Here is a 24,951-nt window from a genome sequence, read left to right as displayed (position 1 = left end):
GGACCCGGGTCGTGTTTCGTGGCGCCCCCATCGTTTCAGGGACCTAGGTCATACTGCGACATTGCCACCGTGAGTGGGGACCCCGCGGTGTGTTGCGTCCCCGTCCAGGAGGGGGTCGCGAGGCATGCGCTGGGCCCGCGTGGTGCGGTCCCGCCTGCTTCTTAGCTGGTCTGCGGTTGTGGCAGGGCCGCGTGTGGGTTTCTGGGAGCCGGCGTCGGCGGCGGTGGGACGCGAGCCCTCCCAGCGGCTCAGGAAGCGGCCCCAGCCGGAAAGGGGACCCCCGGCGCCGCCGCCGCCACCGCTGCCGCCGCCGCCACTGCCCCCGCCGAGCGGCCTTCCGGCGGGCGGGTCCAAAAGGAGCCGAGCAGGATCGAGTCCCGGGTGGGCGGGACCGAGCGGCGCCGACTCTCACACGGGTAGAACCGAGCGGAGCCGAGCGGGGCCGAGTGGGGACCGAGCCAAGCCGAGTTCCAAGAGGGTGGGTCCGAGCGGAGCCGAATCCCAGGCGGACAGGGCCGAGGTCTAGACGGACAGTCCCGAGCGTAGCCGAGCGCGGCCGAGCCTCCCGAGCGCGGCGGGAGAGAGCGCGTTCCTGGAAGAGCCGGCCGTGGGGCGGTCGCATTCCTGGCCAGCGCTGGGCTGAGGCGGACGCTCGGCCCAGACGGCGCGCGGGGCGGGGCGGCGGCGCGGGGCGGGGCGCGGGGCGGGGCGGCGCCGTGAGCTCAACGCCGGGCACTCAGTCCGAGCTGGAGCGAGCCGCCGGGAGGATGTACGCCGAGCCCCGCGCCGCCGCCGCCGCCGCGCTCTGAGGGCCCCTCACAGGCGCTCGGCCGCCCCGGAAGCCGCGCGTGCGGGGGGCGGGCGGGCGGAGGAGCCGGCGCGGGCGGCGGGGTGGGCGCGGGCCGGGCCGGGGCGGCCAGTGGCGGACGCGACGCGGCCGGCCAGCGCCGCCGGGACGAGCCGGGCGGGCGCCGCGCGGTGGGAGGAGCGGGGCGGCGGCGGCGCGCCGCGCGAGGACGGCCCGGCGGGCCCCGCGCCCGCGCCCCCGCTCCTCCCGGGCCCTTTGGCCTCGGCCACCGCGGCGATTCGCGCCTCGCGGCGCCGGCACCTGCCCGCGCGCCCCCCGCGAGCCCCGGGCCCGCGAGCGTTGGCGTTGGCGTTGGCGGCGCGCGCCGGGACATGCCCCGCGCCTAGGGCCCGGGGGGCGCGCGGGGGGACGCGCGGGGGGCCCGGGCGGCGGCGGGCGCGGCGTGGGGCGCGTGGATGTGGCGCCGGGCCCGGGCGGCGGCGGTCTCCAGCGGCGGGACCCCTTCGCCCCGCCCGCCTTCCCCTTCGCGCCCCCGGGCCAGGCCGAGGCCGCGGCCGTGATCGGCCGGGATCCGGTGGCGGGGGGAGGTCGGGGCCGGGGCCGGGGCCGCCGCCGGGGCGCGCGGGGCGGCGGCGGGGGCCGCGGGGGTCCGGGCGCGCGAGAGCGGGAGCGGCCCGGGGAGTCGGAGCGCACTATGGAGGCGGCGGCCGGCGGTCGCGGCGGCTTCCAGCCGCACCCGGGGCTGCAGAAGACGTTGGAGCAGTTCCATCTGAGCTCCATGAGCTCGTTGGGCGGCCCGGCAGCCTTCTCGGCGCGCTGGGCGCAGGAGGCCTACAAGAAGGAGAGCGTCAAGGAGGCGGGCGCGGCCACGGTGCCCGCGCCGGTGCCCGCGGCCGCCGAGCCGCCGCCCGTACTGCACCTGCCTGCCATCCAGCCGCCGCCGCCCGTGCTGCCCGGGCCCTTCTTCATGCCGTCCGATCGCTCCACCGAGCGCTGCGAGACCGTCCTGGAGGGCGAGACCATCTCATGCTTCGTGGTGGGCGGCGAGAAGCGCCTGTGCCTCCCTCAGATCCTCAACTCGGTGCTGCGCGACTTCTCGCTGCAGCAGATCAACTCGGTGTGCGATGAGCTTCACATCTACTGCTCGCGTTGCACGGCCGACCAGCTGGAGATCCTCAAAGTCATGGGCATCCTGCCCTTCTCGGCGCCCTCGTGCGGGCTCATCACCAAGACGGACGCGGAGCGCCTATGCAACGCGCTGCTGTACGGGGGCGCCTACCCGCCGCCCTGCAAGAAGGATCTGGCCGCCAGCCTGGCGCTGGGCCTGGAGCTCAGCGAGCGCAGCGTGCGCGTGTACCACGAGTGCTTCGGCAAGTGCAAGGGGCTGCTGGTGCCGGAGCTCTACAGCAGCCCCAGCGCCGCCTGCATCCAGTGCCTCGATTGCCGCCTCATGTACCCGCCACACAAGTTCGTGGTGCACTCGCACAAGGCCCTTGAGAACCGGACCTGCCACTGGGGCTTCGACTCGGCCAACTGGCGGGCCTACATCCTGCTGAGCCAGGACTACACGGGCAAGGAGGAGCAGGCGCGCCTCGGCCGCTGCCTGGACGACGTGAAGGAGAAGTTTGACTACGGCAGCAAATACAAGCGGCGGGTGCCCCGGGTGAGTGTCCCCCGGCCTCTGAGTAGGGGGGAGGGGCAGGGCTGGGGAGGGGGGTGGGGACCCTCTTTGCACAGGGTTTCTGTCTCTATGCTTCTGTGTGCTCCCACGTTGTAGGGTTTTGCTTTGTTTTAAAGAAAGTGGGATGGTTCAGAGTCCCTGTTGACAGCCTTGTAGCTCTGGAGGGAGGGCCTCCTCCTGCCCAACCTCTGGGAGCAGCCTCCTTGCCTGGCGTGGGGGCCGGAGATCCGGGGCCCCCCTGACTGGTGGAGGAGCCCTCCTGAGCCTCAGCAACTGCTCAGATAGGCCGGGGAGGGCAGGCCTCGCTCCTCCGACGCTCCTGCCAGAGCCTGGGGAAGCTAGATCTGGGCCGGGCCCAGGCAGGGGGCTGAGACCTAGGCCTTCCCAAGGCTACCCACGGGAGTGTCTGGACCGGTTAGGGGTGAAGGGCACTGCCATCACCCTGGAGCCCCCAGGCTCACAGACAGGTGCCTGCCCTCGGTGGAGGGAGCATTTGGCCAGGCGGGCCTTTTGTGCCTTGAAATTTTGGGAGACACACTAATGAACGAAGCTAGTGTTCAGGTGCTGGTGGCAGGGGGCCGAGACTTGGGGACTCCAGCTCTGTCCTTCTCCCTGGCCCTTTGGGGAGTGAATCCAGAGTCCCCCATGTGGGGTGAGGGCCCTGGGCCCCGGGCTGGATCAGCGGGCACTCGGGGTTCCGAGTTGGGATGGCCCAGGCTTGGGACTTGTTTTGGACTCGCCCATTTCCTTCTCCTTCCTTCTCCCGGAAAGGCTGGAGGGCGCTGAGGGCGGGGAGGGCTCGGCCCGGGCTCCGTTGTCTGCCGGCTGGGGTGTCTGTGACCCAGGCAGCTCCCAGGCCACCAGACACAGAAAGCAGCCTCTGAGGTCCTCACCGACTTCTCTGGCGTCTGCCCCTCCCTAGGTGTTTGCAACTTTCCTCTCAATGCCCAGGCTTCCTGCACCGCACACACAGAACACTGCCCCGGCCCAGCTATTCTGGGGAGGCCTCATTAATTCAGCCATTGCATCAAACTTCTTTTTCTGAATCTGTGAATAGAGGCTCCCGCCCGATTTTCTCCGGGCGCCCCTCCAGCAGAGTGTCAGTCTCGGGGTGGAGGAGGGGCTGGGGAAAACGAGGCCCTGCCGCCTGTGCTCGGAGAGGCCCCCTGGGGTGTGCGTGCGCCTGTGCCTGTGTTGGGGGGCTTTTCTGTCCTCGGCCAGTGCCCAGGTGGCAGCATTCTGCACTCTGGAGGGCCGCTGGGCGGGTCTGAGTGGACGGCGTGCGGTGCGGGTGCTGATGGAGAGGCTCCCAGTGGGCCCTCCGTCTCAGACGGGGAGGTGGCCCTGGGTGGCACGATGGGCCCTCCCAGTGAATCGGGGGCCCTTCTGTTTGGGGTGGCTGAGCCCTGTGTGGCTGATGTGGCCCGTGGGAGGCGGTGTGCTGGGTCGGTGGGTTGCAGCAGAACGGAGCTGGTGGACGAGGCTGTGGTGGCCACTGACCTTGCCCCACGGATAGCAGAGGGTCTTCTCAGGCGGGGTGTGTCCGTGTGTGTCCCGATCTGGGTCGCATGTATTTGTGGTCTCTTGCCTTCCTGGGTTTGGTTTTTGGTCGCAGCTGCAGACTCAGGCCCAGGCTCCCTGGCAGCAGGCCCTTCGGTTCTGGGCCAGGTGTCCTTAAGCTCAGGGAAGGCCCGGCTTGAGTCGCAGGCCCCAGCGTTGCCCGGGGAGCGGGCAGGCCAGTCCCCTGAGCCACAGTCCCTGAGACGGGGCTGGAGCACTCTCTCTCTGGTCGTTTTAGCAGAGGGCCCTCGCCACCCTCTTCCTTCAGCGGTCTCCTAGAGCTGTTCAGAAACCTCACGTGCTGATTTAAAAGAAGTTCCTCATGTGGTTGGGGTCTCCGGGCCCTCACGGTGGCAGCCTAGGCCTGGGGTCTGGCACGCCCCCTTCCAGGCCACTCGCTGTCCTGCCGGCTGCCAGTCCCTCCCCGGGCCCCTCGGCCTCGCTGCCCTGGGGGCTCTTCCTGCTGGCCTCACCCTCTTGTCCTGCTGCCTTGGCTGGGACGGCACCGTTTCGAGTTTGGGGGTGCGTGGCCCCCTTTCAGTCTTCCTAGCATAGTTGTGTGCTGGTGCGTCTACAACCCAGAGGCCCCGCGTGAGGAGGGGGTCCTGCCCCAGGGCGGGGGGACTCCCAGCCACCCAGGCCCACTTGTGCGGGAAGGAGCTGCTCCGGGCGCCCTGCTTGTCTCAGCACGCCCCTCCCGCATGTCCTGGACAGGGCATTCGCAGCGTGCGTCCAGTCTCGTCACTTCCTCCGTAGCCTGTCCTGGTGACTGACGTGCTGAGGGCGAGGACAGGCAGTGGCGAAGGGGGCGCAGAACTGCTCTGTGTGGGGCCGCGGCTCCCTGGGGCAGAGGGTTCTGGGGAGGTGGGAGTGAGCAGAACTGCGTCCCAGGTGTTGCTGGCTGAGGTGCCACCAGGTTTCCTGCTGAAGGGTCATGCGGTCAGTGTTCATGGGCCACTGCTGGTGGGAGGGGCTGGTGACCGCACGGTCTTCTGCTCGGGCTGCCTCCTCGTGGCCCAGCTGCGGTGGGCTGGTGGTTCCTGTGGCTGCCCCAGTGTGGGACTGAGTGAGGGGCAGGAGCTAGCTCTGCGCCTTGGAACCCTGTGGAGCCAGCCTGGCGCCTGCAGGCTGGTGGCCTTCCTCGGTGCCATCGCTGATGCTCCGGGGTCCCCGAGCAAGTACTCTGGGCTGTCCCCTGGCAGTTGGCAGCTGACCGTGGGTGGCCGAGGTTGTGGGCCAGGTGTGGAGCTGCCGGGGCTGTGCCCGTGCCTCACCCCGCTCCTTATGGGCCTCGTGACCGGAGCACGCCGCGCCAGCCACACTGTGCCTTGGTTTCCTCACGTGGCCGTGGCTGTCTGTCTTCTCTCTGGTGTTAGGTGTTGGTGTCGGGGGAAGGGTGCAGATGAGTCATTTTTGTGATGGGAACACGTGGCAAGGAGAGGAGGGTCTTGGTCCCCACTCGTTCCATTCGTCCTGTGCAGTCTGCTCTGTCCGTCCCCCTTGGGCTTGTCTGACGGCGTCTGGACTCGGCTGGGCTGACTTCCTAGTAGCCCAGGGCGCTGTCAGTCTCAGAGGAGGCAACAGTCTGCCCCCCCGGGTGCCGCCTGCCTGGGCGAGGCTGCTGGGTGACCAGGGCCCTCCCCTTGGGGGGTCCGCAGGTGGTGCTGTGCCCCCTGGGCCCAGACCAGGCTGTGCGTCTGAGAGCCGGGCTGCCCGGAGGCCCCGTCCAAGGCTCCGTGTCTTGGGTCTCAGACCAGAGGAGCCGAGCCTCTGTCCTTCTGACACTCGAGTTCTGCGGGGCTCTTTTCTACGGACTCGCCCCTGTCACCTGGCTGAGGCTGAGGGGGGGCTGGGGCCTGGGCGCCTGCAGCCGGGAGTCAAGTTCTCAGCACGGACATGTCCTCCCCGTGCCCCCCAGTGGCTTCCCTGCTCAGACCGCGGCATTTTCCTGACGCGGGGCCCTGGGCAGGTGTCAGCGTTGTGGAGTGTCCCGGTGCCCATGGGGAGGGACGGCGGCGTCCAGGTTCGGAGGTGGGGGTGGGGGTCGTGGGCACCCCTCTGAGGGAGGCGTGGGCAGCCCTTGGAGCGGGGGCTCCCTCCAGACGGAGTGGCGTCAGGAGCGTCCCGGCGGGTGGCGGCGCTTGCCCCTGGTCCTCAGGACTGGGCAGAGATTCAGATGGCCGGCTGTTCCTTTGTCCACTTGGTTTGTTCTGTGTGTCTGTGGGGACCCCTGGCGATTCCCTGGTTCCAGACGCTCAGCTGAGAAGGGGGGGGTACCACCTGGGGTCCTGCTTCGAGGTGAGGCCCTGCCCTGTGAAGGCCCAGAAGCCGTGGCAAGGCCTGTGCCCCGCGCCCCGCGGCGGGCCGTGCGACTGGGGTCCGTCTGCAGTGAGCCGAACCGTGTCTGGGAGGGTTCCCACGAATGGTCCTCCTGTCTGTTCCGGAACCTTCTTCAGACCGCTGTTCTTCCAGGGTTCCTTGGTGTGGGGGTCTCGCTTGGGAGCAGCAGGGTCATTGAGTGGCCTCTGCTCCTGCCCTCGCTGCCCTCAGGGTCCCTTGGTCAGCGCAGGGCTTCCAGGGCAAGGGCATTGCCTCATGGTGCCCTGGTTTCCCAACCTCCGGCAGCGAGCGGCTGTCTGCTCGGGGTTGTCGGCGGGGCGGGAGGCGAGGCCGTCTGGAGAGTGTGGCCCCCGCCCCGGCCACACCGCTGGCCGCCAGGCACTTCCGGGCCTGCACCCTGGCTGTCTGGCGGCCGTGGTGGCCCTGTGTGGCCTGGAGACTGTCGCACGAGCGGCAGTGATGTGTCTCTTCCTAAGGATTGCGAAAGTCAGGGAGGGTTTCTCCACCGAGGGGGTTATGCAAGTTTTAACCGAAATGTTTTTTAGAAGTTTCTTTGTTTTGAGTGAAGACACAGAGGCTGAGTTATTTCCGTGAGGTCTGAGGTGGGGAGGAAGGCTGTGCTCCCCCGAGGCCGCCGGGTAGCGACATGGTGGTGCTGGGCACGCCTCGTGTTTGGCTCAGATGTGGGGGGCGGGCCGGAGCCGCGGGAGGAACAGGAAGTCATCGCTGGGGAGTGTGCGGGGAGTGGGGGCCGGCCGCCAGGTCTGGTGCGGTTTCAGTTGTCAGCCTTGAGTGGGGGCTGCCAGGGCCGGTGGGAGTGGAGGGGGCCCGGTGAGGCGTGTTCAGGTGCCTCAGTCCACTCAGGAAGCATCTAGTGCGGCCCCAGGGTGGTCGATAGAGGAAGGGGCAGCTCTGATGTGGCCTCTCTCTGGACGCAGGACGGGCTTCCTGAGGGCCCCACACTCGGAGCGGCCCAGGCAGTGTGCAGGAGCGCCCGGCAGGGTGGGGCCTCGCTGGGGTCCCAGGGTCCTGCGGCTTGGAGTGACCGGCGCTCCTGCCTGCTCGTTGACTGGAGCGAAGAACTCTGGCCCTGGGGAGGATGTCAGAGGAGGTGGTGGGGGGCTGGAGTGGCGTGTGGAGGAAGGGCCAGGATGGGCGGGGCACCTGCTGGGTGGGGGGGGCTGCGGGGCGGGCACCGGTCTGCTGTGTGTGGTGCCTGGAGGGTGCTCAGGCTCTGCCATGGGGTGTCTCCTCTGATTTTACTCGTGCGTCACACGAGGACTCAAAGAAAGCTGCGACTTCTCCCTTCTGCAGCCGTCGATAAGAATTCAGGAAGTCCAGGCGAGACTCCGGGTGCACAGCCCGCAGAGGTCTGGGTTCCCCTGCGGTGGTGTGTTTGTGGCCGTCTGGGGCCTCGCCAGGGCCTGGAGTGGGGACCTGCTCACAGCGGGGCCCCAGTTCCGGGCCGGGTGAACACCCGTCTGTGACGGAGACGTGGTATCCTTCGCTGTCATGGCCGCCTTGTCCCGCTGGCTGGGAGAGGCAGGGCCGAGAGGCTCCTAGGGACCGGTCAAGGCCCCGGGGGACACCAGGCCCTGCCTCCTGAGTGGCAGCCCCCCTGGTGTGGCCCCCCCTGGGGTGTTGAGTCGCTGCACCCCGGGCAGAGATGCTTTCTGCAAGGATGGGCTTTCTGCTTGGGGCAGAAGCGCAGGGCGCTGGTGGCAGCAGTGGCGGAGGTCGGCTCTGGGGCAGCAGGCTGGGAAGCGGGTGTGGCTGGCAGCCTGGTCCGGCCCCTTCTGTCCTGAAGGCTGTTGGAGCCCAGGCTGTCGGAGGGCCGAGGGTGCCCGCGGGGCTCTGGCGTGGCCCTTCGCAGCCTGGCTCAACCCCTGGGTCCATGTGCGAGGAAGTGACTGTCGTCGATGGCAGCAGCTGTGCACCCCGACCCCTGGGCCCAAACTCCACGTGTGGGTGGCATGGAGGAGCAGGTTGACGGAGCCAGGAGCACGGTGGGGCCGGGGGCACACCAGGGGCTCCCCTGGGTATCAGATTGTCCTGCAGGCCCACATTGGCCTCTCTCTGTCCCAGGGGCTGTGGGCTCAGTCACCCCAGGACCCGGTTGGGTGTGACTTGCTGCAGGGGCTTGGCCTGGATCCTGCACCCCACTCTTCCCAGCCAGGTGGGGGGTCCCCAGGCCTGTCCCAGGCCATGCAGAGAGAGCCACGGGCTGAGGGGCTGTCGGAGACGGCCGGGGCTGGAACCCCTGCCACCCCTGTGTGAGCACAGCCACCCTGGCTGTGACGGGCAGCAGGTGCCGGCGCCCAGCAAGGCTGCAGCGTCTGGGTGGCCCGTGGGAGTCTGTTGGAGGGCCAGCGCCTCCCGCACAGCCCAGTCTGCTCACTGTCACCTTGGCCTTCTGCGTGTGGCCCTGGCCCGTGGCGCTGCTTTGTGGCTCAGGCCCAGCGGGCGGGCAGGTGGGTGGGAGAGACATGGAAGCAGCGGAGGTGGGGCGGGTGCCAGGCTGTGTCCCCTTGCTTCGTGGGTCCTGGGGCTCCTGCTTTTCAAACCGCCCCCTGTCCTTGCAGAGCCGGCATTTGCTGGGGGCGAGTCTGCGTGGTGGTGTGCGTGGCCCTCCCACTTGCGGTGGGGCCAGTGGTCCTGTTTGACGCTCCCTGTGGCCCTCGTGGCCGTGCCGGGCCGTCACGCCCTCTGTTGTCCTTTCGGCCGCGCTCCCATTTGCCTTCTGACACCGCTGCCACTCGCTGTGCTCTGCGCAGTGTCCCGTGTACGGAGGGGCCACGGGTCCGGCTGCGGGGAGGCCAGTGCGTGTTCGCAGACGGCGAGCAGAGGAGCCGGGACGGACGGGGCGGTCGGGCCGAGCTGCTGGGAAGGGTCGTGCCCCCAGGGGTCGTGCACCTGTCTTACCCGCGGTTCGGGGGCTGGCCAGGGAGGTCGAGGCGGGCGCGCTGGACAGCAGGCAGCGACTGTCGTCACCCTGGGCCACAGTGGGGCCTCTGGGTGGGGTGAGTGGCCGTGCCAGCCTGGGTGGGGGACCCCCTGCTTGAGGTCCAGCTTCTGCCGCCCCAGAGTTGCCCGGCCCTTCCTGCAGCCACTGGTTTCCCTGAGGTTACAACCGATTTGCCCAAACCATTAGAAACATTACACTCCCAAGTTGAGTGATATGCAAATGCAGTCAATTAAGCGAGGGGATTTTAATTAGCAGTTTAAGTTCATGTGTGAAGTGCCTTGCCTTAATTACTTGACAGTTTTGTTGTAAATTTGCTAAGGTTTTTTTGCAGAACTATCAAAACTGGGATTTTTTTTTTAACACCCTTGTGTGCAGTAAGGGTCGCCCGCTCGCCTGGCCCAGTCGGTTTTGTCTCAATTTATGAAGGTCTTTAAACTGTGAAAGCGAGGCTGCGGACCGCCTCCGGTGGGTGGCGGGGCTGGCGTGGCCCTGGGCGGGGGCTCTCCCACCTGGGGGGTGGCCGTGGCAGTGCCCAGGCCGGCAGGTGTGCCAGGGCCAGCTTGCATCGGAGGGCGGGAAAGTGTCCTGGCCTGTGGGACCACGGGGCGGGGGGGCAGCGGCTGCGGAGCCCAGCCCTGGGTGGGGGGCTGCGCGGCCAGGGGCCCTCGTCCCGTGGGCCGGTACTTTCGAACATCTGCAGTCCTTCTTGGCCATGTGGAGAAAGCCCCCCTGCTGCCTCCTGTGACCAGAGCACCTGGGTGCCGTGCCGGTGCAGGCTCCGGGGCGGGAGGGCACGCCCTGCCGTCGGACTGGGGGGGGGGGAGGGAGCGTTGGCCCCCCGCTCTCAGGGCTGTGGGGCCTCAGTGGGCCTCGGCGCCATAGGGCAGCCCGTGCTGGCGGCTGCTCTGTGTTCCCTCCCGAACGTCCCCCCTCGAGGGGCAGGGTCTGTGTGATAGGGCCTCTCTCCGTCCCTCTGTGAGTCCTGGAGGCTGAGGACGACAGCCGAGTGGCAGGGCGTGGGCCCCACGAGGCGCCACTCGGCAGGGGTGGCAGGCACTGGGCCTCCGAGGGGATCGCTGACCGGTGCCGTCCTGTGCAGCAGCTCCGGCGGCCTGAGTCCCCGACAGCCTGCGGACGCAGTGTCCTGTCGGGAGGGGCCGGCGGAGCTGGTCCCTGGTGGAGCCCGATCTGCGCCCCGTGCCCAGCCCCAGGTTGTGGCGCCCACTGCCCTCCTCTCAGCTGACGCTTCCCTGGTGTTCGGCAGGGGGCTGTGATTTTCCAAAGTGGATCCCAGCCACCACCGCTTCAGGTCTAAGTGTTTCGGCATCTGCTGAACGCAGGGAATTGTGGGACAGGTACCACAGCCCCGGTGCAGCCAACGTGCCCGGTGCAGCCAACGTGCCCGGCTCAGCCAGTGGGGTTCCTCAGCGACCTTGTTGGGACCCCGCCTCTGCAGAGACGCCCCTCCCACAGCTGCTGTGCAGGGCCTGGGGCTTTCGGTGTGTGTCTGCCTGCACAGGTATCCAGCACACAGCATTGTCAAGCCTCTGGTGGTGCCGAGGGTCTGCAGTTTACCTAACACCTCGGGCACTTGCTTTTTTTGTCATTGCAAGTGGCACTTCCCAGACCTCCAGTGCCGCGGCAATGAGTGACCGCCGGACCGCCAGCCCTCCGCCTGCCTCCGTGCCTGCTCTCGCGATGTGTCCCTCGAGGCCCCTTCCCCGAAGCACCCTTTCTAGGGGGCGCTCCTGGGGACAGGTCTGGCCGTGTCCCCCAGCACGTGCGTTGGGGCCCGCCCACTGTGTCTGTCTGTCCTGTTCTTCCCAGGCTCATGACGCGGCCCAGCCCCGTCCAGGTGGGCGCACGTGGGTGCCTGTGTCTGGAGCACCAGAGGGAGAGGGCGGGTTGTGCCGAACAGACTCTGAAGCTGTAGCACTGGCTGGCTGTCCCCCTGCAGGGAGGCGGAGCCCGCGACCCATGGTGTCTTGGCGTGGCTGGTGTCTCCCCCCACACCTGTGACGTTAGGGGCACAGGGCTTTCTCGTGGGAGAGTGGGCGGGTCAGCCTTACGGACTCACACACATGGTGTGCAGAAGCGCGTGTTTCTTCTGCACCTTAGGTCACGCGGGTGACTGGATTTGTGCTGGATGTTCTGGGCGCCTTTGAGAACGCAGCAGAGTGGGGTGGTGAACCTGGATGACAGTGACGTAAGTGACCAGTGTGCAGTCTGGGAAGGGCACCCCCTGTGTTGCACTGAGCACACACTTGGCGTCTGCACCGGCTGCCGCCCCACCAGCCCTGCTCGGGGTTCTGATTTCTCCATGTCTGGCTGATACCTGTTTTTTAAAAACAGGTTTTTTTTTATCCCAGAATCACTGGTGCAAAAGAATCCGTGCACCCCAGTGTTTGCAGTGGTGTTTACAGGGGCCAAGTGCCTGTCAGTGAACGGGCGGGCCCCAGACCGCGGTGCCCTCACGCAGTGGCCGCCACGCGGCAGGACTCTGGGACTCCTGCCCTGTGCTGCACACGCGCGGACCTGGAGAGCATCACGCTGCATGAAGCGAGCCCCGTGGTGAAGCACAAATGTGTCCTCTCATCTACAAGTGGGACCTAGTCAACAAAACGAACAGGAGACACAGAACCAGGGATGTGGAAATAAAGGACCAACTGACCACGACCAGAGGGAGGGGAGAGGGAGATAAACGGGAAAGAAGGAGAAGGGGCAGGTCAGGGAACAGTGCTCAGGGTTCAGGGGCAAGCGCAGTGGTGGGCAGGGCGGGGGGAGAGTGTTGGAAAAATGGGCACAACTAACTGAACAGCGAAGAAAACGTGCGTTAGAAACGAGTTTTATCGGCATTGAACAGAGGGAAGCAGAGAGAGAGACGTCAGGTTGTTTCACTCACTGCTGGACTCGGACACGTGCCGCGACTGGGGACCGGACCCGCAGTCTCGGCACAGCAGGTTGGCCTCCTGAGCAGCTGAGTTTCAGGCCACCGTGCCCCCCCCCCAGGAGCTGCCCCAGCGGGTATGAGGCGGCTCCTCACTGTGGCCTGCGCTGTGCTTCCCAGGCGATCCGTGACGCTGCCGCGGGTGCCTCATCCCGTGCACACTGGCCACACGTGCGTCTCCGAGGAGACGTGTCGGGGCGCGTCCTTCGCCGTCTCTGAGCTGGGCTGTGTGTCGGGGTGTCGGCTCTGTCACACGCCAGCGGATGGCTGGTGTCGCGTCTGCCACGTGTCGTCCATGTCCCGTCATCCACCTCCTGCCAGAACTCGGGCTGCAGGATGTTGGGGGCTGGAGACCCATCTTCCGAGGAGGAGGCACTGCACTCGCCCATCAGGGGCTAGAAGTGGCTGTGACCTGCTGGGGCGGGGGGGGGGCGGGGTGTCAAGGGGCAGCTGCTGCCCTGAAGTCCCACCGGGGAGAGTGGCAGCAGGCCGGGTTTAGCCTCCTGGGCGGGCCTGTGTGGGCCTCAGCCTGGGGGCAGGGCGGGGCAGGGCAGCAGGAGGGCTCGGGTTGGAGGGGCTCCTGCGAGCCCGGTGCACTCTATCGCCGTGAGTCTCCACCCCCTGGTGTCTGGAAGAAGTTCTCTAAAAAGAGCAACAGGAGGGTGGACTCCCCACAAAAGGTGCCTCTCACCACACGAAGGCTGTGTCCCTTTCCTTTTAGTCTTCGCACCGAAAATGTTGGGCCCAGAGTGAGGGGACCCGCCCCTGCCCTGGGGCAGCTGGACCTGGGCTCTTCCCCAGAGGGCAGCAGGCAGGGGGGGCGGCTTGCAGCCCCAGTCCCTCTGGGCCCTTGGGGAGCACCTGCTGGGCCCGCCCGCCACTTTCTCCGCGCTCCGCTGCCTCTGGGTACCTCTGCTCGTGGCCTCCTCATGGGGGCTTCCAGTCCAGGCTGCTGTCGGCCACGGTTTGCTCTGGTTCAGCTCAGCTGGTCACAGGAGCTGTGGTGACAGGTGGCCTGGCTGATGCTGGTCCCCCAGGAGGGCTGCTTGCTGTCGAGCTCTGCAGCTTCTGGGAGGCCAGCCGGCACGGGTGCCCATGGTCCTCAGGCTCGAGGGGAGGCCGGTGAGCCTCCCACACTGCCCCGGCCCCTCCACCCTCCGCGGCTGCCCCGGGAGAGCCGATGACTCAGCCACGGCCGCCATTTCCGTTACTTGGTTCCCAAGCAGCCCGTCCGGGCCTCCTGCATCCCTGCAGGCCTGGACCTGGGAGGGCGGACACCGGGCTGGGCTGCGTGCGCCCTGAGCCTTCGTCCTGCTTTGTCTTGGTTGTTGAATATTAATGTGGGGCTGGGGTAGGAGGGTGGCAACTACACCCCCCCACCCCAGTGACTCCTGAAAGGAGGAGCCTCGATTTTTGTTTTCCATAACTGCCGGGGCCCCACCTGCTGGGTGGGGTGACCCCTCTGCTCCGAGTGCACAGGGAGGGGCTCTCAGTGTCTGGGTTGAGGAGGGTGGGGCGGCCCTCCCGGCTGCAGCGGAGCAGAGGTCGCCGTCGGCAGCTCTGGTTCCGACCCCGTTTCCTTCCCTGTCTTCTCAGCGCAGGTGGCAGATGGTGTAACTTGTGGCCAAGGAACAGTTCGAGAGGCAGCACTGCCCCGTGGCTGGGGGAGTGGGTCCCCGTCTGTGGAAGGGGGTGACCGGTGTGCACCCACGTTGGCGCTGCGGGGCCGCGGCTCCCAGCCACCCCACCCTCCCCCAACGGAGCTGGGCCTCCAGCGGGAGCCCGCGAGGGCGCGCGTGGGTCTGCCAGGCCGGTCGGACGGACAGGGGCTGCGAGTGGGCCGCAGGGCCGCACCAGCAGCTGGCGCCTCGGGTGACCGATGGGTGCCCTCCAAGGTCTCCCGGCTCCTCCGAGCAGGTCCACAGTGGGGCGTGTGCTGGTGCCGCTGGGTGTGGTCCTGTCTGTGGGGTCCATACAGCCCCGCCTCCCTCCCTCATGGGGAAGCCAGCAGCCACCACCAGACTGACGACGCCACAGGCTCCTGGACCTTGTTGTGCAGCCGAGGGGTGCAGGGAGCTGTGCTGGAGTTGGGGGCCGTGGAAGGGTTAGGTCGTCACTTCTCTGCCAAGTGCCGACCTTCAGATGACGCTGTGGCTGGATGGGAAGCCTTCGTCCTGTTTCCCAGCAAGGCTGGTGGGATGTGGGCTCGAGGGACGGCTTTGGGTGAGTCTCCGGCAGTGGTACTGGTGACCGGGCCGGTGGTGGCAGGCCCCTCGCCCGCAGCCCGTCCTTGATGGGCGAACGGAGCCCGGGGCAGCTCTTACCTGGAAAAGTGAGGTTTTTCAGAAAACAGCTGTGCGTGGGGAAGCAGGCTCAGAGGCTCAGAGGCTCTGGCTCCAGTCCTGCTGGCCTGGGTGTGCCTGGGAGTCTGGGGAGTGGAGGGCCAGGGCCACAGGCTCGTGGGCCCGGCCTCCCCTGTGTCACTCACTAGCCAGGGCAGGGCTCCACCGCTCGCTGGTGGTGGAGGGCCCGGGGCGCAGGCACCCCACATTCTTGAGGCCTTGTGCTGGAGAGTTGAAGAGCTCTGTTCCGACACTCGGCTCGTTAGCAGTGCAGGGAACCGGGTTTTTGGAGACGGGGTCCTGCACCGTTCACTCTGGGGGCTTCCAGCTGCCCACTCCACAGGGCGCCGCATGGGCTCAGGTGCAGGGGGAGTGTGTTTCCCCTACAGCCCACTGGGCGCCCAGACGCGCTGGGCCAGCCCCAGGCACTGGGCATGCCTTCTCAGCACGCGTTCTTGCGTGTTCCCGGTGCCCACAGTGTGGGGTGGACTGTGCCCCCAGCTGGTGGAGGGCCCGCTCTGGTGGCCGCTCTGCCCCGACAGAACTGTCCTCTGAGTGGCTACCGCGTGGGATCCCTAGACCTCTGCAGCCCACCCCCCAGCAGTGTCCTGCCTGGTCCTTTCACAGCAGCTGGTCTCTGCCCAGGCCCCAGCGGGACACGCCGCTCGGAGGGCCGCCTCCTTGCCACACCCTTTCCCCTGGGCCCTCGCTGCCTTCGGGCCTTCTCCACGCTGGTACGTGGGGTCGTGCCTCCGGTCAGGTGGGGAGACAGGGCGGCATCTGCCGGGGGGTCCAGCAGTCCAGGGCAGGCGGCCCAGGCGTCACCTCCCCTCAGGGTTGGTGACTTTGAGCTCCCTTGTAAGTGGGTCTGCCTTTTCTCTCCCTGGCTAATAAGTAACCCACAGGGAGACTTTAGACTCTGCCAGCACCCTGTTCTCCTGAACTTCCGAAGGTTCGGCATCCCTTACGGTCCTGTCTGTCACATGCCTGCCAGCCTGTGCCCCCCACCCTGGCTGTCCTGTGTTCTTGGGGCTGCCTCCCAGTCCCGCCCCTCACAGGTTGCAGTCCATTTTTGTCACCATTTGGGGACCTACATTGGCCTGTTTTGGCCAGTGTATGGGCCACACCCTTCTGGGACTCGGTCCCTCCTGATTTCTTTCCCTGGAGGACCCCCACACCTGACGGTAGCCTGTGAGGCCCGTCCTTCTGGAGGCGGCCACCCAGAGGGAACCAGGTCACCAGTGCGGCTCAGACGGACTGGTTTGCTGGCTCTGGGCAGGACACGCCCTTCTGCACGTGAGCGGTGGCTCTGCGTTTCCTCGTCGGAGGTCGTTCCCAGGCAGCGAGCTGCTGCCTCCCGATGGTGGGCTCCTCCGGCGTCTGCTGTGAGGCTCCCGTGGGGCGACGCGCTCTGAGCACACGCCGCATGGGACTGCGGCCTTGGCCCAGCCGTGTCTGTCCCAGGAGGGAGGAGAGTGCAGGGCAGGGGCGTGCCCTTGCTGCGGCCGCACGGTCTGGGGGCTCCGGGGCTGGGCAGGCTCCCGCCAGGTGCCCCGTGGCAGCCAGGATGCCGCCCCACTCCCCAGGACTAGGCTGGGCACACGCGGCCCCCCGGGGAGCGGCCTGTGTGTACCTGGCAGTAGGCGGAGTCCGTGAGGGTCACAATGCTTCCCGCCTGCTGGTGGCTTTTGTCTGTGGCCGACCGTAGAGTGACGCCAACACACTTGGCAGAAGACACGCACCTCGGTGGCCTGCAGCTGGGCCCCAGTGAGAGGTGTGTGTGCGGCTGCCTGGCCCTCGGGCCTTGGCCCCACCACGTGCGTGTCGTCTGCATGTTTGTACGAGAGGTTCTACGTGTTTACTTTAGAGGGAGAGGAACAGGGGTTAGGTTGCCTCTGGCACGCCCCCAATCCGGGACTGAACCCACGACCCAGGCTGGTGCCCTGGCCAGGACTCGAGCCGGTCACCTTCTGTTCTGTGGGACCATGTCACACCCACTGGGCCCCAGCGGTCAGGGTGGGACCTGCTGTGCGACGCCACCTTCGGGAGTCGCCCGTGCACTCCGTGTGGCCCCCCAGGCCTGCTCCCCGGGGCCGTCCCCCGCACAGCTGGCTCCGGAGTGCGGTGGGTCAGCATGGACGTCGTGTGCAGAGCACCTGCAGGGGGAGGAGAGGGCCCGCCCCTCCCAGCACCCTGTGCCCACAGACCATGGCCTGCCCTGACCTCAACTGTGAGGGGTTTGCTCTCCTGAGGAGCCACCCCCGGGGCCCACGGGTGCCACCGTGTTGGCGTGGCCTTGCCCCTCCCCCGGGCACAGTCCTCGACGCTCACCCTCTCCCCTGCTTGTCAGCCAGAGAAGAGCCCTTCCCAGAGGTGCCAAGAGCAGAGACCAGCGGTGTTTCCAGGCAGCTTTGGTGGGGGAGGCGCGGCCCTGGCGCAGGCCCGGAGCTGTGCCGGGTGCGTAGTGTCCTCTGTTTCCAGTGCCCCGGCTCCAGTGTCTGTGGCCCCTGGGTGCGTCCCGGGAGACGATGCTCTCTGAGTCATTTTGATGCATGTGAGAGTTGCTTGTAAATCTTGAAGCTTCTAGAAGGTTCCCCATAGAGAGAGTCTGTAGCCCAGCTGGATGCACCTACTTAGAGTGTGGCCGGTGTTCCCAGGCGGTGCACGGGTCCCCCAGGGCGGTCCTGAGCTGCGGCCCCGGCGGCCGTGTGTCTGGTGACGGCTTTGCTCTGGGTCGGGGCTGGCAGCAGGGGCTGGCCCCGTCCTCCCTCCTCGCCCCCATACCAGCCCCTCCCTGTGCATCTCCTCCCGGGTGACCAGGTGCTTGGGGACCCTTGCCGGCCACAGCCACCTCAGCGTCTCCCCGTCCTCTGCGCGGTGCTGCAGTGACCCGAGGGCCCAGGCCCCGTGTGTGTTGGATGGCTTCTCTTTCCACCTTCCTCGGTGCCCAGTCTGGACATGGAGGAGACACCCGCTGTCGGGCTGCCCTTGTGCGCTGCTCTCCCGGGGGCTGGGTTCGAGGGCCAGGCTGGGTGCTCAGGAGTCTGCTCTTTGCTCCTGGCGTCCCCACTGTCCAGGCCAAGTGACTGTGGCTGTGACTCAGGGTTTGAGGGTGGGATCGGGACATCCTGGGCCTCTCGGCGATGGCAGCTCTTCTTTCTCCAGATGGGTGGGGCCCAGCACCCCCTGCTCGGCGAGCTGATGCCACTGCTCCGCCCGTTTGCACTCAGCAGGGTCTGATCCTTGTTCGAGGCGAGATGCGGGTGCCCTCCGCACCTTCCCTTGTCACTCACGGTGCCTGCTGACGAGGGCTGTGGGCGAGGGCTGACGTGCGGGCCGGGCGTCCTGCCCGGTGCTCCTGCTGGGCTGCTCGTTGCGTGCGTGTTGGCCCCAGGGTTCCGTGTGGCCTGTGCTGCAGTTGCCTGGGCTCTGCCTGCCACCTGCCCAGTCTCGCTCCCAGGCTGCATCCAGGTGGTGACAGAGCCACCCGTGCTGCCATTCGTGCCTGGGAGAGGGTCCCCCTGGGCCCGCCTGCTCCGACAGGGAGCTGCCCTGCCGCTGCGACCGCACTTCCTGTCTGTTCCCTCTGGGTCCCCAGTTCCGCCCTCACTTCCTCTTGGCCTTGTGCCCTGGTCTGGGCCCACGCAGCACTGTCCTTGCCCAGGTCAGTGCAGGGCGTCAGGTGCGTGGCCGTCAGGCCCTGTGCTGGGCGCCCAAGTCCCCTGGTCCCCACAAGGCTCCTGCCCCCGATGGAGGCCTGCTGGGGTGTCTGGTTCTTCCCTTTGGAGGGCCCTCTGGCTGCCTGGTCCCCTGGACGCCTGGGCCACTGCCGCCCTGGCCCTCCTCTCTCTGAGGGCCGCTCGCTTGGTGCGGCTTTCTACGCTTTGGCACCTGACCCTGCCTTTCCGCCTGTTTGCCTTCGGCTCCTGCGCCCACTGTGCTGCGAAAGCACCAGGGCTGTGGACAGCGTCTCTTGGGCCGCACTTCTTGTGGTTCCCCTGAAGTTCTTGGGTGTGTTTGGACTTCGGCTTTGGGGGGCAGCTTCCCCACGTTGGTGGCTCTTGATGGTCCGGTCCCTGGAGGCCGCGCACCGGCGGGTACCCCCCCCCCCCGACCCAGCTCTTCTCTGCACACAGACCTGCTCGCTCGGAGCCTCCCCTCCACCTCCCGATGCCCCCACTTGTGTACACCGGCCCCTCGGTTCCTTGTTTGATGCGGGGCAGGGGTTTGGGCGGCTTTTGAGAGCAGAAGGGGGCTGAAGTGCTTTTGCTCTTTGCCTCATGATGCATTTTTACTATAAAATCTCCCTGGTGTGGCACTGGATTTACAAAGGCTTTTCAGCATTTTAACGTTTGAGAAAGAAGGGCCTAAGGAGCTGCTTTAAAAAAGAAACCATGGTCGTGCCAGTTATCTGTGACTTTAACAGGAGTGTTCCTCTGACAAACAGGATTTGTTTTCTCGGAGTGTCTTACTTTACACGTGTGTGCGTGTGCACTCGAGAGTCGTCGCCCTCAAAGGTCCTCACATGTGGTGCACGCGCCGGAATGTGGTCTCGGTTGCTGTTTGGAGGAGTGACTCAGGCCCTTTATTCAAAGGCTTAATCATCCCCAAAGAATGAGTGAGCACCACGGCCTGCGGCGGGGAGGAAGGAGGGAGGAAGCAGGGGCCGTGACATGTTGACCTCGGAAGGGGCCGACAGCCGCTGGTCGCGAGACACGGAGCCCCGCAGCCCCAGGCTGGCCCGTGTGTCCGGAGGGGCCTTGTGTTCCTTCCTCCTCCTCATGCCTGTTTTCCCACGAGGGTCCTCGGCAGGCGGACTCCACCCGAGACTGCCAGAGGCCAGGGCTGCCTTCAGGAGTGTGGGCCACAGCCCTTTGTGAAATGCCCCTCATTCCCTGCTCCAGGTCGGTCCGCCACTCATGCCAGGTTTTCTAGACCCGTGGTTGTTAAACTTGAGCTTCAGAAATGTGAAACCGATGATGAACTTCTGGGCCCCATCTCCAGAGCTGTGGGTTCCTAGGCCAGAGGTGGGTCCTGAGAACTCGGATTTCTAATAATTTCACAGGCGATGCCGCAGCGGCACCAGAACCCTCCCCAGCCCCCAGCTCGGGGCTGGAGCACCCACACTGCTCGTGTCAGTCAAGCTGACGGCTCACGGCCTCCCCCGGCGCGGAGCCAGAAACACCTGTGCTCTGACCTTTGCAGGGAGAGCATGTGACCCCCCCACTGCCAGGAGGCGGGGCTTCAGCGTGTGCTGCTGTGTCCTGTGCACCTTTGTGGGAAGGGAAGAACTTGTTTGGGATCGTCCAGAGGAGAGATAGTGGCCTTGTGCCGTGACCTGACATGTCACCGAGCTGTGGACATTGTTTGAAGCTGTGGCGCAGACCCACCCTGGCACGTAAAGGGTCCGCTGAGATCGCTGCCGTGTGGTCACCTGCAGAAGCAGCCTGCGGAAGCACAGTGGGTGTAACAGGCTGCACATCGAGTGTGCTGGATGTGGAACCCTCGCCAGGGTCGAGATGAGGAACCTGCCCAGCACCCACAGGCGTCCCTGCATCCCTGGCCGTCCCTCTGCAGGCCACTGGTCAGCTCCCCTGGACCTCCGTGCGGACGACTCTGGTCGTGGCCCGGTCCCTCCCACGCGGCGCAGCTGTCCTGACGTGCCCTTTTTTTACTGCTGGGTGGTGCTCCGTTGTATGGAGTGGCCGCAGTTTTGTGTCTGAGTGATTCCAGTTCCCTGCGTGACCGGAGTCGCCCACAGGTCTCGGCCGCCACAAGTAGCCTCTGTGCACGCTGGTGGGCGAGGCTCTGTGGGGTGCACAAGCCTTTTCCCTCGGGTAGGAACCTGGCCGTGAGTGGCTGGGCCACACGCGTGTGTGCGTGTCCGGCTCTTCAGAAAAGCCCTGGCGCCTGCCCACCGGCAGTGCAAGTCCCAGGCCCGCACTGTTGGCTCTGGCCCTCCCCGGGGGTGTGCCGCGGTGCGCCCGTGGGCTCCTCGGATTTCCCAGGCGCAGGTTCCGGTTGGCCGTCCCCCGCGTGCCGTGTCGTCCCCCGCCACCGTCTGCGGGCAGCATCTGTGCGGAGTTTCGCTGCTGTTGTCTTGCTGTCGGGGGCTAAGTGTTCTCTGTGTTCTGGATGCAGGTTCCTCTTCACGTTTGTGTTTTGCAGAAACTTTCTCCGAGTCTGTGGCTCTTTTCTTCTTTTCCTTTAATAGCAGATTTTGACGTAGGGTTTTAACATTTATCAGCTCCAGTTCACCAGTGTATCCTTTTGTGTTGGTCTCCAGTGTCTCCAGTGTTCCAGCCGAGAAGTCCTGGCCTGACCCGAGGTCACGGGGTCATCTTCTGGAAATGCTGTTGAGGTCAGGTTTGCCCTCGGGTCTGCGGTCCAGCTGGAGTCACTGTGTGCGCCTGGCCCCTGTGCCACGTGCCGGCTCGTGGCTCCCGGCGCTCGGTGCCGCGCAGTTCCTCGTGCGCTGGCTTGTCGTTGCCCTTCGGTCGGAAACCAGCTGTTTCCGACTCCGTGCGGTCGGTCGGTTGGCCAGCCAGCCAGCCTGCCCTTGCACGTCAGCTCCGTGCTGATCCGTGGTTGGCGGCAGGTGGTGTTCACTCTCCAACCCTGTTCTTCTCCACCTCTGGCTGTTCCAGGGGCTCTGCATCGCCACATGAATTTTAGGATCAGTTTGTCGATTTCTAGGGGGAAAACCTTGCCACAGTTTTGATGGGGAGTGAGTTAGATTTATAGGTTCACTTGGGAAGAGCTGATCTCAACGAGGCTAAGTCTCCAGCCCGCGGTGAAGGCACAGCTATTCTTGGCTTGACTGCACTTCACGGGTGTTGAGTTTTCCCGATCAAAGGCAAGACCCTCCACCCGCAGAAAGACCTCGACCCCTGCAGCCCGGACTGGCACCCGCGGCGTCCCCGGGCCTGCGTGTGCCCGCTGCCTCGGGGGGTTTGCCTTCGGTGGCGTCGCAGTGTTTCCAGCGCCCAGGTCTCTGCTGCCGTTTGCCAGACTTGCCGACCTGCCATCTTTTAGAAAAGGTTCCGTTTGTTTTCCAGAGAGAGCTGAAGGGAGGAGAAGGAGTGGGAGCGAAATGTTGACGTGAACTAGGAACATCGACCTGTTGCCCCTGGGCCAGTCGCCCCTGGCCTGCCCCCAGCCGGGGGGCGGGCCCGCAGCCCGTCGTGCGCCCTGACCGGGAATCGGACCGTGACGTTTGGGTTTGTGGAACGATGCCCAGCCCACTGAGCCACACTGGCCAGCCCAGTTTTAAAACGAGTTTCCCTCTCGTTGCCTTCGCTGTCACCCGTGCAGTGCGCCTCTGCGCTTCCCAGTCCCAGTCAGCAGTTGCCGGCGCTGTTGGGCCTGTGCGTGGATTTTGCATCCTGCAATCTTGTGACTTGTGCGTTAGTTCTGGTGGCTTTTTGTTGATAGGGGGTCAGGTTTTTGACACAGGTGATACTGCCACCTGTGACAGAGGACAGTGTTGCCACTCCCCGTGCCGGTGGGACGCCTGGCGTCCATGCAGCCCGAGTGCAGGCTGCGGGCTCTGCGCCGCACGGGGCCGGGGAGGCTGCCGGGCCGGTGGTGCTGGCTGCAGGGCCGAGGACGGCGTGGGGTCTGCTGGGCCGGGCGCTGCCCCTGCGCTCCCGGAGGTGCCTGTGTCAGGTGGTGTGGGGAGTCTCAGCGGCTGACTCTGGGCACCTCTCGTTCCTGGGATTCTCCCCTGCCAGCCTGGCTGTGGCGTGTGGTGCATTAGTCTGTTGGAGTGTTTTTGAATCGGATTTGCTAAAATGTTTGTTGTTCTTGCATCAGAACTTGTAAGGGATCTTGGTCTGTGGTTTTGTTGTTGTTTTTTTCATTTTGCTTTTTGTACTTCTAACGTCTTTGTCTGGTCTTGAGAGGTCGTAGTGATGTTCGATTCGTGGACTACTTGGGAAGCACCCTCTCCTCTCCTCTCCTCTCATGTTTCCTACAAGCATGTGTCTTGTAATCACACCTGGTGGCACGCGGTGTTGGAGCCCGTTGGGGGCCGTTTGGCACGGAACAGGGCTGTTCAGGCCGAGGCAGACGCACCTTTGGGGCCTGGGGCGCTCCTGACTTTGTTCCCCACTCGGTCCAGTCTGGGTGGGGGCTTCTCAGCTTTACGGGTCCCCCAAAGCACCGCTTTGGGTTCTCTGCTCTTTTTTCCTTTACTCTTCTGTTTTTTGCTTTATAGGTGTGTGTTCTGATCTTCGTATTTTTCTTTCCTTGGCTTCGTGTAGGTCGAACGTGTCCTTTTTCTGGTGTCTTAGGTTGGAGGCCAAGTCAGTTACTTGAGACTGTTCTCTTTTGCTAATGCAAACATTCGGTTCTCACTAAGTGCAGTTTAGGGGCGCCCATGGATGTGACATGGGGCGCTTCTGTCTCTGTCCCACTGGCGGGGCTCAGGTTAGTGCCCTGTGGCCCACGTACGCTTAGCTGTTTCAGTTCGTGCTGCGAACGTGTTTTCTCTTCCGTGTGCTTTTTATTTTTTTTAAGATTTTATTTACATTTAGGCATGGGAAGGGAGGGAGAAAGAGAGAAACATCAGTGTGTGGTTGCCTCTCCTGTGCCCCCTACTGGGGGCTGGGCCCGCAACACAGGCGTGTGCCCTGACTGGGAATCGAACCAGCGACCCTTGGGTTTGCAGGCAGCACTGAGTCCACTGAGCCACGCCAGCCAGGGCTCCGTACAGCTTCTTAGTGATGCTGTCTTTTCTCTGGCTGATGTGGCTGTAAGATTGCAGTGAGTGACACAGGTGACATGCACAGTGTGCGTCAATTGGCTGTGACATCGGCCAGGCTTCCGGGCCACAAGAGAGAGGCAGTTAGTGGCTCAGTTTGGGGGGAGTCCGAAGTTACCCGCGGATTTTCTGCACTGCAGGGGCTGCGCCCTGCACCCCATGTTGCTCCGGGGTCGGCTGTGCTTCCAGGTCTGCGCAGAGCACGCTCGGTCGTGGGGCGAGTCCCCCTGCACTTGAGCAGGGCTGCTGGGTGGCGAGGGTGAGCACCGGGAGCCCGCGGTCGCCTTCGCTGGTTTTGGGTGCACTGCTGGCAGACGGGCGCCGACACTCCCCTCCTCGGCGCGGGCGGGGCTCCGTGCAGCAACGCCTGCCTCCGCTGCCGGTCCTCTACGGCTCTGTGGGCGGCTCGGCCATGGTTCCGGGTTTGAGGGAGGTTCTTCAAGGTCGTTCCTTGACCCTTTTATTAGCTCTGGCATCTCCCCGGTCCTTGGGTCACGCTGCCTGCTCTGAGATGCCCCGCGTCTGGTGCTGCTGCGGCCGCTGCGGCCCCGTGAGTGTGGGGCGTCTCTGTGGGTCCCCTCACGCTCACCGGGCGGCATCGTTCTGTGGGAGGTGGGTTTCCCGAGGTCACACGTTGTCTCACTCAGGCCGACCATCTCTGCCCTGGAGTTAACGTCGCCGTGATCGTGGAGATGAGGTTCGAGTCTCTCCTCGCACTGCCCCAGTTTAAAGTTTGCCTTCTTCCCAGTGGTTTTCTGCCGTCTTTGGAGCGACCAGTTCCCGGGGCCTCCTCGCGTCCGCCTGCCAGCCCCCTGCCGAACCCGCTCTCTCGGTCTTCGGGGTCTCCCTGGTGTTGGGGGGCACCCGCGAACTGCCCGCCGGCGCCTCCTCTGTTGGCTGCTCTTTCGCCTTCCGTACAGGAACGTCACTGCAGGGTTCCCACCCGCCCCTCATGGCTGCGGTGGTCATGCTGTTCCTGTCGCAGTTTCTCATGAGGCAGTTGCTTTTCAAAGGCGCTTAACCGGGAAGGACGGACTTGCCGCGGTTGCGTCCCGCTCACCCACGCCGGCCCTGTCTGTCCTTCCCCATGGGAGGCGGCTCCTGGGTGCGGCGTCTGCGGCCCCCGTCGGTGTGGGCCTGTGGGGGGGGCTTCGGGTGTCGGAGCGGCTCTGACCCTGTTTTCTGGGAAGACGTACGTCTGCAGTGGGTAGGAGTCGGGTTGGCTGTGTCTCCTCCGGCTGCTCCGCATGGGACGTCGCCAAGGTTTGTGCTGTATCCCTGGCTGTCGGTGTCTTGACGCCGGACCTCACCATAGTGTAGATGGCATGTGCCTGCAGATCGTGGTTTTGCCGAGCTGTCTGGGCCCTGCCCGCCTCCTTCCGCCCCTCCTCCCCCACACACCGGGCCTTTCGAGCTGCCAGCTCGGCGGCCCCTCTCGTCCTCTGGGCTCCTCCTCTTCCTGAGTCGGGCTGCTTCCTGTCTCTGAAAGCCGGGCAGGTCCTGTGGGGGCTTCCGTGCCTCCGTCCGACCCCCGGAGTGTGTGG

General features: G+C 65.7%; 1 protein-coding gene across 1 annotated transcript in view; it reads left to right on the top strand.

Annotated features, from left to right (window-relative positions):
• The first annotated feature begins 736 nt into the window (after positions 1-736).
• SKI (SKI proto-oncogene) overlaps positions 737-24,951 on the top strand; it is a 49,823-nt gene continuing 25,608 nt past the window's right edge. Inside the window, exon 1 of the mRNA XM_037146936.2 lies at positions 737-2,471. Coding sequence (XP_037002831.2) covers positions 1,503-2,471 — 969 coding nt within the window. The 5' untranslated portion in view covers positions 737-1,502. The remainder of the gene's footprint in view (positions 2,472-24,951) is intronic.

This window comes from Artibeus jamaicensis, unplaced genomic scaffold, assembly GCF_021234435.1.
Source record: "Artibeus jamaicensis isolate MK-2021 breed Jamaican fruit bat unplaced genomic scaffold, CSHL_Jam_final scaffold_847, whole genome shotgun sequence".
In the NCBI taxonomy this organism is placed as follows: Eukaryota; Metazoa; Chordata; class Mammalia; order Chiroptera; family Phyllostomidae; genus Artibeus; species Artibeus jamaicensis.
The sequence above is the reverse complement of the archived record's forward strand: the minus strand, read 5'-3'. Positions and strand labels throughout refer to the sequence as shown.